Source organism: Lissotriton helveticus, chromosome 5_1 (assembly GCF_964261635.1).
Source record: "Lissotriton helveticus chromosome 5_1, aLisHel1.1, whole genome shotgun sequence".
Lineage (NCBI taxonomy): Eukaryota > Metazoa > Chordata > Amphibia > Caudata > Salamandridae > Lissotriton > Lissotriton helveticus.
The window spans coordinates 1,954,111,521-1,954,125,001 of NC_136065.1; the positions used below are offsets into that span (position 1 = coordinate 1,954,111,521).

General features: G+C 40.0%; 1 protein-coding gene across 3 annotated transcripts in view; it reads left to right on the top strand.

Moving 5' to 3' along the window:
• MLLT6 (MLLT6, PHD finger containing) overlaps positions 1 to 13,481 on the top strand; it is a 767,712-nt gene that overhangs the window by 75,689 nt on the left and 678,542 nt on the right. For all 3 annotated transcript variants that reach the window (XM_078645616.1, XM_078645614.1, XM_078645615.1), the window contains exon 2: positions 7,668 to 7,747. In XM_078645616.1, the coding sequence (XP_078501742.1) occupies positions 7,668 to 7,747 (80 nt within the window). The remainder of the gene's footprint in view (positions 1 to 7,667; positions 7,748 to 13,481) is intronic.

A 13,481-nucleotide genomic window follows, 5' to 3' on the forward strand; every position in this document is an offset into this window, starting at 1 on the left:
GCATCTTCATATCAAAGTGATGATATAAACTTTAACCGTGGCTACCTAACTATATTACGTGACTAGAGGACACCATTATTGTTATGATACACAAGAAAGGAGATCACGCCCTGCAGTGGCATCAGCTTACTTAGGCTGTACTATAGACTGTCCTGCATTAATATTGTACCCCATACTGAATATTCTAGAGAGCCTTTGGTCTTCTAATTCCCTCTCTCGTGGTTGCAAGTTAATTAGCTTAAGAATGTGGCTTTTACTCAGTTCTACGGACCCAGTTGCCTCCCTGCATTCCATTTCAAGCTATAAGGTAATTTTAGTTTCATCTGTCTCGAAACCTGGGCTACAGAACAAAACATTAGCTTTCTCCTTCAGCAGAGCACTGGGCAGGGAAGTGAAGAAACAAACAACTGTTTAGTTTCCACTGCATAGTAAGTTAATGAACACTGAAAGGTGAAAGACTTTTCATAGCATATATTCCGGCCTTTGAAAAGAAGAGAAATAAAGGACTCCTCCCTGAATTCCAGGAAATAATGTGTGAGCCTTGAGAAATTACACGTGTGATCTCCAACAGTTCTACTTTTATCAGAGTGTTCTGACTGATTCTGAAAGCAAATTACTTCATGGTGATGGTAAAGAGGAAGTACAACAATAATCATTCTTGGCATGTTCTACTCCGTAGTGAAATGGAGTATGAAAGCTTGCCAGTCATAAATGTCATAGGAAAGGTTTGTTTATGATTAGTAAGAATTTCATTGTGGAAGTTGGGTCCAAAATCCACACTCTGTATTCTAGTCAGGAAACTCCACTTGACTCGGCCATAGTCCATTTGGCATCCACCTTGGTAATGATCGTTGGCCCATCAAAAAATCTTGCATTCTCTTTTTGATGTTGTTGAAGGTTTTATCAACTTAGGCTATTTCCTGCCCCATCTGGAAATGCTTGTCTGATCTAAGCTGACTAAATGAGGCATAGGCTCAGGTATTGTATTGTATTGTAATTGGATATATATATATAGCGCTTACTACCCCTGACGAGGCATCAAAGCGCTTTTTCAGCGAGTAGCGCGCTACTCCGGGACCCATAACGGATTAGTGAGGAATTAGTGTAGTGAAATATGAAAGTAATGTGAGTGGTGGATAGGTTAGTCAGTTATTTGGATGCTGAAGGATAGAAGAGGGAAAAAAAGGTTTGTATTTATATATCACTTGTTACCTCTGATGGGGTGTTGAAGCGCTTGTTTGGCGAGTAGCACGCTGCTCCGGAAACCCACAAAGGATTAGTGCGGAATCAGTATAGTGAAATATGAAAGTAATTTGAGTGGTGGATATTAGTCAGTTATTTAGAGTGAGAAGGATAGCACAGGGATAGAAGAGGGAAAAAGGTTTGTATTTATATTGCTCTTATTACACCTGATGGGGTGTTGAAGTGCTTTTTTTGGCGAGTAGCACACTACTCCGGAACCCATAAATGATCAGTGTTGAAAATTAGTATAGTGAAATATGAAAGTAATTTGAGTGAAGATGGCAGAGCCCCCGTGAAGTAAGAAAACTCCAAATAATTGAAGAGGAAGAGGATTTTCCAGTGTGTTTCTAAAGTACTTCTGCATAAAGCCATGAAAGTCTTGACAGTGTATGATTATGGGGAAGAACCAATGCTGGAGGGCAATGTAAAAAATATAGCAGAAACCCGTATTGGAGACTAGTCAGCTAGTAGAAATAATTATGCCCGGGATTAGCAGGCCAAGCTTAAATTACCAAAAGAGATTTAAGGACCCCAAAGAAGATTCTGTATAAGATAGTAAACCACCACAGAATACAGTGTGTGCAACAGGCTTCAGCCTTGGTGGGAACGTACTGCCAGGTAACAGAGAAGACGAACATCATCTTCTTGGCAGCCTTTCATGTCCAAACCTCAGGCAGGTATGGAGATCACCTAGCTGTGTGGCCGGTATTCACCTGGATAAGATTTGAAGGTGGCACTCTCATCGAAAACGAAAGAATTATGAGAAAAGCTTGACCCTCCTAGTTTTGGATTCAGGTTTATAGATTGTTCTGATGAAAGCTTTGTAGTGTTGTATGCCACGAGAAAAATATTACACAGGTTTTGAAGTTCTTGCAGAAGTTTATGGAGAAGTTTTCAGAAAATATATCCAAGTAGCTTTGCTAATTAGGTCAGGCTTGACATTGCAGCTGTCACCAAAACATGCATTCAGCACAAAAACAGTTTCCAGAAGCGCTACTGAAAGGCAGCCTTTGACTCAGCCTACATATTGATCTTCATTCCTGTAGCATTTGATTGGGCAGCATTTATGTGCTTCTGCTAAAGAGAGTGTTTGGGCTTGCATTGCTGTTTATTCCTTGTTGACAAGCTTATGCTAGTACTGTAGGAATGATTTGGTTGTGGTAGCAAGCCCTCAAAGCTGTATGTAAGATGCCATCGGTCTGATCTGCTCATTACAAAAAGGTGTGACAGTGGCAGTAGGACCTATTTATTATGAAAAGCATATGTTAAAGCCAATGGAGCTTTGTGTGCAGAATTTTATTTTACTATGTTAAATCTTGTAGTCGGGTATTTTGTTATGTGGAATATCACATATTACTGTATTAGGCAAGGGTTTAGGTGTTGGTTATCCCCACTGACAAACTTTAGTGTTAACAAGATTTGTACTATGATAGTACTTGCTTGGTTGTCTTAGGAAGTGTTTTCCATTGTTTTGTCAACAGTAATTTTGTACAGATTTGTAATTTTATGCGTAGCCTTTAGATGGGTCAGCCATCTTAAGCCATAGGTTGTTTACATTTTTTCCATCTATGATGACAATGTGTAGCATGGGGCAGTGGGTCATCTCTTTCCAGCTTTCTTACGTTTGCTTCTTAATGTTATGCCTCTTGCCTTTGATGAGCTTAGTTATTTCTGAGCCAAAGACACCAGAAACTCCTGGGTCTCTCAGAGAGGAGGTTGTAGCCCGCATTATAACTAGGTTCATAATACCTACCCTAGGATGAAGCATGCCACCTTCGGGTGGGTGAGGGAAACAGTTCTTTAAAAGGGACACTCCGTTAGCCGTTATCCGTACGTTTTAGACCAAGGATTTTCTTTTGTGATGTTGGTTTGAGTAGTGGAGTCACTCCTGCAACCTCTAAACCTCCTCTGGCCCTCTTTGTGTTTTGATTCTTAGTTATTTCTGGCCATTAGCAATATAATTGCCCTTCTCCAGTTAGATCTGCCTGGAAAGCCTTACATGATCAACAACAAAAAACCTTTAGAGTAGTACTGAAAGAGGGGCTTAGTCTCCTCCTGCATGTTTGTTTCCCTGAGTGCAGGATTTGATTGAGCAGACGTTAAGTGCTTCCACTGAAAAGAGAGCTTGTATGGCACTTTTGGCAACGCTTATACTCAATACGGCAGGACCGAGTTAGTTATGAGGGCAAGTCACTGGAATGGTTATAAACCTGATCTGTTTATTATGAAACATTACAATAAAGGCACTATGACATATCCTGAAAAGCATATGTTGACATAAATTAATCTAAGGTTGGATAGTTATTGCTCTGTATGAAAGCCTGCTGAGAATGATTTTGTTACATGGAGTCTCATGGATTTCAGTAGTCTCAGTTATAGTTGTTCGAGTAGGCGTTTAAGTGCAGGTTGTTATCATGTTATATTTCAGGCTATAGAAAGGTATTTAGTTACAAGTAATCTTTCAGATTGCCACAGTAAGCAAGGGTTTTAGTACTGGCCACTCACTCTGATGAACACCAGGGATGTTCACTGTGATGGTTCTTTTTAAGCCCTATTGGGTGTGGCTGTGTAGCAAACTGTGGTTTTCTACATAGTTATAATTTTAATATTATAATTGTATGCACGATTTGTTACCAGTTTATGTGCACTTGAATAAGCCTATTTTGGTTATGATCTGATGAGTTTATTATGAAACGTTATGACAATGCTGGTAGGCCCAACAGCTTGTGTTAAAGGCAGTAAGATAGTCATTTAAGGATGGATTATTATTACACAATGCTAAATACTGTTGGCACATATTTTGTTACATGGCATCTCACAGTTAGTAGACAAGGGTTTTAGTGTTGGTGTCTCACCTGAACAAACCATGGGTATACAAGATATGCCCCGCTAAAATCCTTATTAGGCTGTCTATGGAGGGATTTTATATTGTTTTGACAACTGTAATTGTGTACATCTTTGTAATTGTATTAGGGTATACCAGATTGTTGCCTTGTGGGAAAGTTAGTAGTGGTGACAAGCCAATAGTAACCGCTATATGGGCAATAGTCCTGCGCACTCAAAGCAGAATAACACAATATGTAAATAAAATGTTCTGAAGACGAAGAACCAATCCAACGTCGGAGTATATTCTTGAGTTTTTTTCTTTTTATTTGGTCATCAGGTATAGGTTACACACAGCCAGCCGACACGTGTTTCACTGTAGAAAAAGCAGTGTTCTACAACTCCTCAGGGCTGGGAAATAGAAAGAGATGACCTAAGAACAGGGCATGGAAATCCATGTCCACAATAACACGAATAATAACCCACATTTGGTGGCATATTGAACTAACGTCACCCAATTAAATGTAATCAATACTAGACTTCACGGTCCTACTACTTGACATTCGAGATCGTGAGTAAGCTAAAGCCATGTGACATTTCAAGATTTAGTAAGTAAGTGGTGTAAGCCCTGTGTCGGAAAGAAAAGAAGGGTAAAATGTAGCTGAAGCACATGCTTACACATCATAAAGGTAAATTACACAATCCAATTAATGACCAAGTGACTTAAAATTACTCAGTAAAGCCAGGAATGGTAAGGGGGCGGAAAGCCTGTTCTTACCCCAATTCCGGTATCAAAGCTCTTTACATAGCACCATTTGTATTACATGAGGACACATTCATCTTTGTTAGGCTCAGGGAGATTAAGTGATTTGCCCAGAATCACAGGATGTCGAGCGTCATTGCTGAGACTCGAACCCAGTTTCCCAGATTCGAGGTTGACCGCTCTAGCCGTTAGGCCAACTCCTCTCCCCAATGAAGGTTATAGGTGTGTTGTCTCTAATGTCCTTACATAAATAACCAAATGAGGAGTAAGGTACGAATCCTGTGAAAAGAGAAGGTTGTGTGCAGGCTGTTGGAAGAGTTCCATGGATCCAAGATACAAACACGGTTGCAAGATCGAATCAGTAGTATGTTACTAACTGAATGTAATACCATATGGAAGATTTCAGAGGAACTCCACGAACAACTGATTATCTGAAGCTCAGAATTTGCAGTACCTGATGTGAGCTGGAGGTCCAGTGGGCACTGCAAGATAGACTCATAAGGTTGTACAAACCAAAGGAACACTTGAGATGCAAGTAAAGTGGAACCTCCAAAGCACACTGGAGGTGCACTGTTGAACAGGATCTTAATTTAGGCTGTTACATGGGCGAAAGAGTAATACGGCGGCTGGTCATTGAGGTTCTGCGCTCCATTGGACACGATGGTGCCTCGGAGCTCCAGTTGCATCTGCACTCGTACAGACATCCTCAGTGCCTAATTTGTACAGAATAAGTGCCGGTCCCCTTTTTTCTTTTTTTTTTTTAAGCCTGGAGCCGGCGATTTCGTAGGCCCGAATGCTGAATACCAAAGCTGCATAGTCTTGATACTACCTCATGCCTCTTTAGTACACCACCAGACACTCCCCACCTCGTTATCTTACTTTTGCAGGTTATTTCACATCCCTGCATTCCCTCTTTGTCACTGTTTTCTCCATCTTTCTCCATTTTCCCCCCTTTTGTGTTTCCTGTTGTGCTCTGGATCAGCACAATAGGATCAGCTAAGGAAATATAACTGCTTGTGCCCATAAATGAGTGTCGGTAGGTCCCTACAACACATGCTCAAACTAAGTGCACTATATATCTCGACCAGCATTGCATAGTCTTTCTGTTGGTGCAGATGCTTATTTGTCCAGTAATGCTGAGTGCATCTCTGTTGCATCTTCCCAGAGCCATAATGAAACTGATCCCTTGCACTTTTACCCTTTCTGGAAATCGGTCATTAATTACACCATCAGTTTCCTTGCCATTGAGCCAGGTAAGGTCTGTACCCCCAAAATGCCGATTTAGAGGCTATGATCAGAAAGGTACAACCTGCCTACAGCGACACCAGAAGAGAATGCTATAAACATATCATAGAAGGAGGTGCAAATGAAACCCTTTACCTGCAGTTCTTAAGTTAATAGAGAAGTATTGTTTCTTTGTGGCACGTTTGTGTGTAACCAATAATTATCTGTATGTTACTATAAACACTGTCCCAAGTTGATGCTTATCAGTCCTTCATTTGTTTTTGTGTAGAATGTCGCGGTCACTTATGATCTCATTATAACTCCAGATCAATGTTTATCTCTTTTTTTTCTGTTTCTGCCTTTTTCTGATTTTGGTTTTGTAATGTGTGTCGTCTTTACAATAATCTGAAGACACTTACCCAGCGTCTATTAAGATGGTTTGTCCATTCCATTTCTTCCCTCGTGTCACTGTTTAAGGAGACACCATCCAAACATGGCTGTGTTTGTAAGCCTTACCTTTATAATAATCCTCCTGAGCCCCCTGGATTTCCTTTATTGTGTATCTTTTTGAAGCTGTAAATACATTAGTCAGACATAGTACTGTCAGTTTGATAGAAGACCCTTGCTTTTAAGAAAGTTGTACGTAGGAAACTACAATAAAAATTTAAATAATTAACGAACTTTGATTCCCAAACATCCATTGCTGCCTAGCACTATGAACATGTAATGTGAGGGATGGCAATTTGTTCTTTTTTTGTTTGAGTATCCGGTCATCCATGGATGTGTAGATATGTATTCTAGAAACCTGCTGCACTTACGTTACTTCACGCAAGCAGTTTTGGTACACTTCCACTCCATTAAGGTTGTATGCGATATAGCACTATCAGACCGAAGAAACGAACTTGGGCAAGCGATACCTCCCAAGGCAGGCAAGGTGGTGAGAAACACTGCATTCAGGGCTCCCGGCTTGATGGAATGAAACTTTAGTACGTGTTGATAGGCTACAGAGGCGAAGAGAAGTAACTGCATCAATGTTTCACCTGCCACAACAGTTCAGTAACAAGCACTTTTCTCAGATCTGTTCTGTATACAAATTTAAGGTGCAAGATCTGGCTTTTCACCTCTTTAACACGTTCATAACCCTCCTCGCCAAACCTTTATGAATACCCAAGTATGGATTGTTTGTAAATCTCAAAAGTGCACAGCTGAAAGATAGTGCCTGTACATTGATTTAAAAGGATGTAATTTGAGTGTAGGTTGGCTCTACTGAAGTAAGAGTCCGTGTGAATAGGTTTCACCTAGTGTGACTCTTTCTGCAATCGTAGAGATATTATGATTTTATTTTGTTAGCGTGTGTATGTATTTGTATATACATTTATGTAATATATCTGCACTTTTTCATATAAAGCAATCATTCAAAGTGTGCAAATAGATGGTGTAATTGTACGCATAGTACATTAAAATGCCTAGTAATGTGAGCAATATGATGTTGATATTTATTTCTTTACTCCATCCCCCAAAATATTGTTAAGATTTACACCACTACATTTGGATGTGGATAGATTAGTCAGTCATTGAATTCATAGTTATGATTAAGAAATCTATTTTTTTCCAGCTTGCTACGGAATCGTCCAAGTTCCAACAGGACCCTGGTTCTGTCGGAAATGTGAATCTCAAGAGAGAGCCGCCAGGGTGGTAAGTAGAAACTCTTACCTTTCCTTTGGATACAAACATTACAACAGATGCATGGGGCAGAGGGAATGTATCAAGTTTTCACCAGAAGTAAACCCTAGATGTGGCTTAAAGAATAGCTTTGACTTTGGAGACGAGTGTGACCAATCAAACATATGCACTACAGTGTAAACTAATGAAGGTGGAATGAGTCTACAGATCTGTATTAATTAATGAGATATCAAATGCATATGTATTGTATCTCACATGCAACGCATTCTAGAGCTGCATCTGCAACTGACCTGCACCGTCTTCGGCTTTTAACCTTCTCTGCCGCCCTCTTGTGTAGATATCAATCCCCTTCTCTACCTTAATGGTCCAGTGCCTTTCTCTTCTCTGCGACCGAACTGTGGGACTTGGTAATGTTAATGCATTTCAGATTATTAACAGGAGACTGTGGCCAAAATGTAGGCCCATTACACTGACTTTGAAGACCTTTGTTTCTCTCCCTAATTGAGGTGATCTCAGTGCCTACTTGCAGATTGAGGTAACAGGTCATTAGAGTCGTGCAACTTCTGTCACATGCTTGGAAATGTCTGCTGTAGTCCACATGACACTAATGATCACTTCTTGTGTAGTTGTTCAGAGCACCACCCACACCTGTAGACCATAAACTTAGAAGTCAATATCTGGGAATATTGCTCCGTTAAAACACAAGAAGCCTGGTGACTGCCTCCTGTGAGGTCGTGGCACATAGGGAGACATAATTCTTCCACCTATCCAGGTTTATGTGTTTTGGTAAGCGCTTTTAACTGCCTGATATTGTGTGCAAGCAAATTAAGACAACATTGTATCGAATTAAAGCACAGTCACATTAAATGCACCAGGCACAAGGAAGGATGGAAGGACCATTGGGTTTTGGGCAATTACCCTTGCCTTTTAAAACAATACATTCAATCTTTAATTCCAATTCATTGGACTTTTTTTATGCTCCTCGGGGGACGAGTCGCTCGAGGATTGTGACTGTGAGAGCAATTGTGACTTAAGTGGCCATCATTATCATTTTCCATGCCTTGGCTGTACCTTGTTATTTCACAATAGTTCATGTGGTTGAGGTAGGATGAAAACTTTGTAATTACCTTTGCTTATGTTTGTATACTTGAGCCACTTTCATACGTACCTTTGTGAGGTTGATAAGTGTGTTTGGACTGGCTGTTTCAAATGGCTTTGGATTGTCTGTTTTACAGTGCTTGTGTCGAATTGTTTGTTTCAAATGTTTGTGAGTAGGTGGTCTTGCACATTTCACTATTTATTGTCTTTGTAAATCCCCCTTTGACTCTATTTCATTCCTTCAGTTCTCTGCTAGTGCTAGCATGAGTTTACAGACTGAAGCCCATTTAATGGCTCAAATAGGTCGTGAGGCTCTACAAATAGTTTTCATTGTGTGCCAGGGCCATCATGATCATGATCTCATTTGGTGTCATAATTAAACCTGGATCTCACCGCCATGGTTACTGCTTTCTCTTAAGAGGTAACTGATTTCCCATTGTTGATATTTTTAGAGAAAGTCCTCCATATTTTGGTGATGTTTTACTTTCAAGGACGTGGTATTTGGAACCAGACTGATGTTGAAACATGGTTAATCTGGGCAAAATCTATTGTATCTTTCCCCATGACTCTCACCTTCTGCTCTTTTTCTAAAATAAACTAAATGTCCATCACATATTTTGGGTGGGTGGGTGTCTACCCACCTCAAGGAGTAATCTCAACCCTTGTCAGGATGAACCCTGTAAAAGTCACGAAAGTAACCTGAGCCCAACCCCCAAAAACTATGGCACAGAGCAGATAGGCCTAATTTAGGGCATTGTGTAAAGTATTTATGCAGCACCAAAACACTAATAAAGTCAAAATACAAAACAATAAAAATCCCAAATCAAATTAGACAAAAAGTGTACAATTTAATTAACAAAACTTCCAAAAAAATGATAATAATCCAATAAGGGGAACCAGAGATAATATGAAGTTCCAAAGTTTGACATAGAAATAGTGCCAGAAAGCCACAATGCCAATGACAGTCATTGGTCGTGGTAGACTTGGACCTAGGCACAATTTGAGGCTGACTGCGATGGAGAGAGGGGCGTAAACACTTGCCAGGGCCTTCCTTGTTTAGGAATATACCTTCTGACTTAGTCTTTTAAGTCCCAGTCCACCACAGATGTACACTTCTAATGCTCCACACGACCTCGGTCGCCCAGCAGACTCTTGGCGTCCACTTTTTTGTTCTGGGTACTTGAAGGAGCAAGTACAGTCATGCAGGGCTCTTTTCAAGTCATAGGAAACGGCATAGGCGTTTCAGGGTAAGTCGAGTCCTCGTCTGACATGTGTGCCCGGCACTATCTAGTAGGTAGGAAGGCTCCTTGGCACGCATTGACGAATTGGGTAAAAGTTCCTTGGGCCAATCCTGGTGTCCTCCTACATCTAACACTAAAATCCAGTTTGAGACAGCCACTGTACCCACAACAAACCCTGAGACAGACATCTGTTGGACAGAAGCAGAGTCCTTCAGTAACCAGACAGTGGACACATAAGAATTGCCCTGGCATCTTTTTTTCTCCCTTTCAAGTGTGCCCCAGGTGTTTAATGTGAACCCAGCAGACCTTTCAACCCATATTTGACACTCAAACAGGATTTGTCTATCTAGCATCAACAAAGATGCCCACAGCCCCCACCCTGCATAATCTATGGAGTTAAGAGGAGTCATCTCTGCCCATTAGCTCAGCCTATTGTTTTTCGCTGCAAGGTATTTTCACATATTCAAGGAAAACTATTAGCTTGGGGAAGCTAAAGCGTCAATGCAAATCAACCTCCAGGAACTTCAAGCAGGGAAATGGTCACTTTTTAAAAAAAATTATCCTTAATATGTATTAAAAATCTGACTTCACCACTGAATTTGATTTTAATATCTATAAAAATAGTTGGTTAATTATTTTTCTAGCTGGGTCCATTGCAGAGATACAGTATTAGTGTTTTAATCTGTACGTACTTTGGTTTTCTTTACAGGACAAACAGGCAGTGAAACTAACTTTTGAGTGCAAGTCACTGTAAGGACATGTTAACATTAAATATCTACGTGCCCTATTTTTAAATACTATGCTTCCTGCCTTGTGGGCTACAAAGTCTACATAGGGACGACTCATTAATTTATAAAAGGCAGGTTTTGACCTGTCAAAAAGCGTTTATTTTGACTGGTCAAGTTTTTACACTGTTACAGTCAGGCTGTAATGGTATGTCTGAAGCCATGTTGGCACAACTGCTGTAGTGGATGACACAATAGGTTCTGCAGTCCACTAGTGGCATTTAACTTCCAGGCCCTGGGTACACTGTGTGCTATATACTATGCCCTGGGTGCACTTTGTGAAATTCTTTTCTATTCTGCTCTAGGGACTTTTAGGCAGGTTAAATATGCTAATATGAAGAATGCCAGTGCCTGAGATAATTTTTAAAGGTGGGGCCTCAGGCACTTCATTACTGGTTAACAGTGGTACGGTTCTAAATGCAGGGTTCAGCAAAAGTCGAAAAAGTCCGGAGTGCCCACACAGAAAAGATGGATATCTTTTTTTGTATACTAAGGCAAGCTTCAATGCCGTAGAGCTAGTCCTGTAGCCCCAAACTATTTTTCATCTGCAATAGGCATGGGATTTGTTAATACATGCTTATTAAGGGTGTAAAATTTGAATCAAAGGTTAAGAGTGGATGCCTTTTTCAGGATTTCATGAACTGTGAAATGTTATTTGTAGTTTATTACAGTTTCTTGCGAGCTGCAGAATATCTGTAGTACAATACAAAAACTGAAATGCAGAACTGTAATTTGGTTGAAAAAGTGTTGCCTACATTGTCTGATGTTACAAACTGTTACCTGCTTCCTTACCAGTAACTGGTAGAATATATTGAAAAAATGATAGAATGTAATTTGAGGCGGTTTTTACCAAATATGAAGTAGATCGCAACTAAGAAATGTGTGTTCCTTCAGGTTTTCTCCAGACATCTAAAAAAGCTTACACAAAATCTTAGGCCGAATGAGATAGTGCCAGCGAAAGCTATACACAGCTTTGAAGTTAATGGCTTATTTAGATAGCCAAATATAATTCTCCCCAGCCTACACAGAATCATGCTGCCTATGGCAGTTAGCAAAGTATTGCATAGATGCATTGACAACACGGAATCAGAACTGAACTTAAGGAATATGACAAAAAGGCGTGGCTCAAAAGTGAACACGCATTTGCAATGCAATAGGTCTCGCAATTGTGAGAGTTTGAGCTATTGGCATTGTAAATGACAATGCCTTATTTTATGTTTTAAAAACTAACACGTAATAAAAGGCATTGCCATTTACAATGCCAATAGCTCAAACTCTCACAATTGCGAGACCTATTGCATTGCAAATGCTTTTTTTGTTCTCTGTGTTTGCGGGCGATGTGTCCCCTGTGCCTTGTGCATTTGCACGCTTACGTGCAGTGCAGTATGCAGCAGTAAAGAGTCAGGCAGTAGTTGTCCCCAATATAATTAGGATTGTAGGGGCTGCTTTATATTGTTTTTATCCACGTGTTCGGGGGGGGGTAACTCTAGCCCTCACAGGGTCTTGGAATGTGACAGCTGATGTTTTCAGCATTTCTTTGAGCATCTGTGAGAACTGCACCATGAGTTTTGTTTTTGATATATCTACGAGGAAGCCATTATCTTCTATATTAATGAAAACGTTATTCTCATGCTTTATTTGAACAATGCAGTCCCTGTAATTCTTCTAAACTGCCGTTCCTTAAAGGTTGCTTTTAACTAGCCCATCGCTGAGGTGTCTTCTAGCTCAAGCGTGAGAGAGAACTAGAAGAAGAAATAGGAAATTCTTTTATACTCTCCTTGCCAGGCCGTAGGCCTCGGATAGAAATGCAAATGTGCTAAACATAATGATTTGCAGTTTCTTCGGGAAAATTTGTCTGGAGAGCGATGTGACTTTTTGATTTAACTCCTGGCAGGATACAAAAATGCGAGGAACATTTTTATTGTTGTAAAAATAAACCAGTATCTTAATTCAATGGTGGGTATGGTATGTGAGACAATGGAAACAAATTCTGCTGGCACACCGTGTGGTAAATTGATTTTTTTTTTTATGTGGAAAATGCACAAAAGAATTTAGGCAGTAGTTTGGGACGGAAAGATGTAGGAGGCGTGGAACACAACTCATCAGGTAACGGTGAATATTACAGTCCATTTGCTCGTTGTTCAATTGTTGTATGAAAAGGGATTTAAAAAAAAATAGATAAACGGAGACAACACTTTACATGCAACTAGCATTTAGAGTGCAAGAAGGTCGTTTCAGCGGTAAAAAACAGAGAAGGGCAATAAAAATGGCAATTATAGTTTTCAAATAAAACAAATCACTTCATATCATAATCAACTAAAAATCGAACATTTTTAATTAAAAGAATAGAAAAAAATGCCACAGGGAATTCAAAAAATATCAGACAGGTGATTTTAACTTTCCCAACAACAACTGTTGTCCGTGAACATGTGCCCGTAGGTTAAAAAAACAAGAGGAAAATAAAACGAGGCAAATAAACATTAACAAAGCCAATATATGTCTTTTTGTGTAGAGCGCACACACAGGGGCACACATGCTAATACAAACGTACAGAGCGTATGCACACAGGCCAACTAAACACAAGTAAGGCCTTGCATTTATGCCCGCATATTACCACACGTG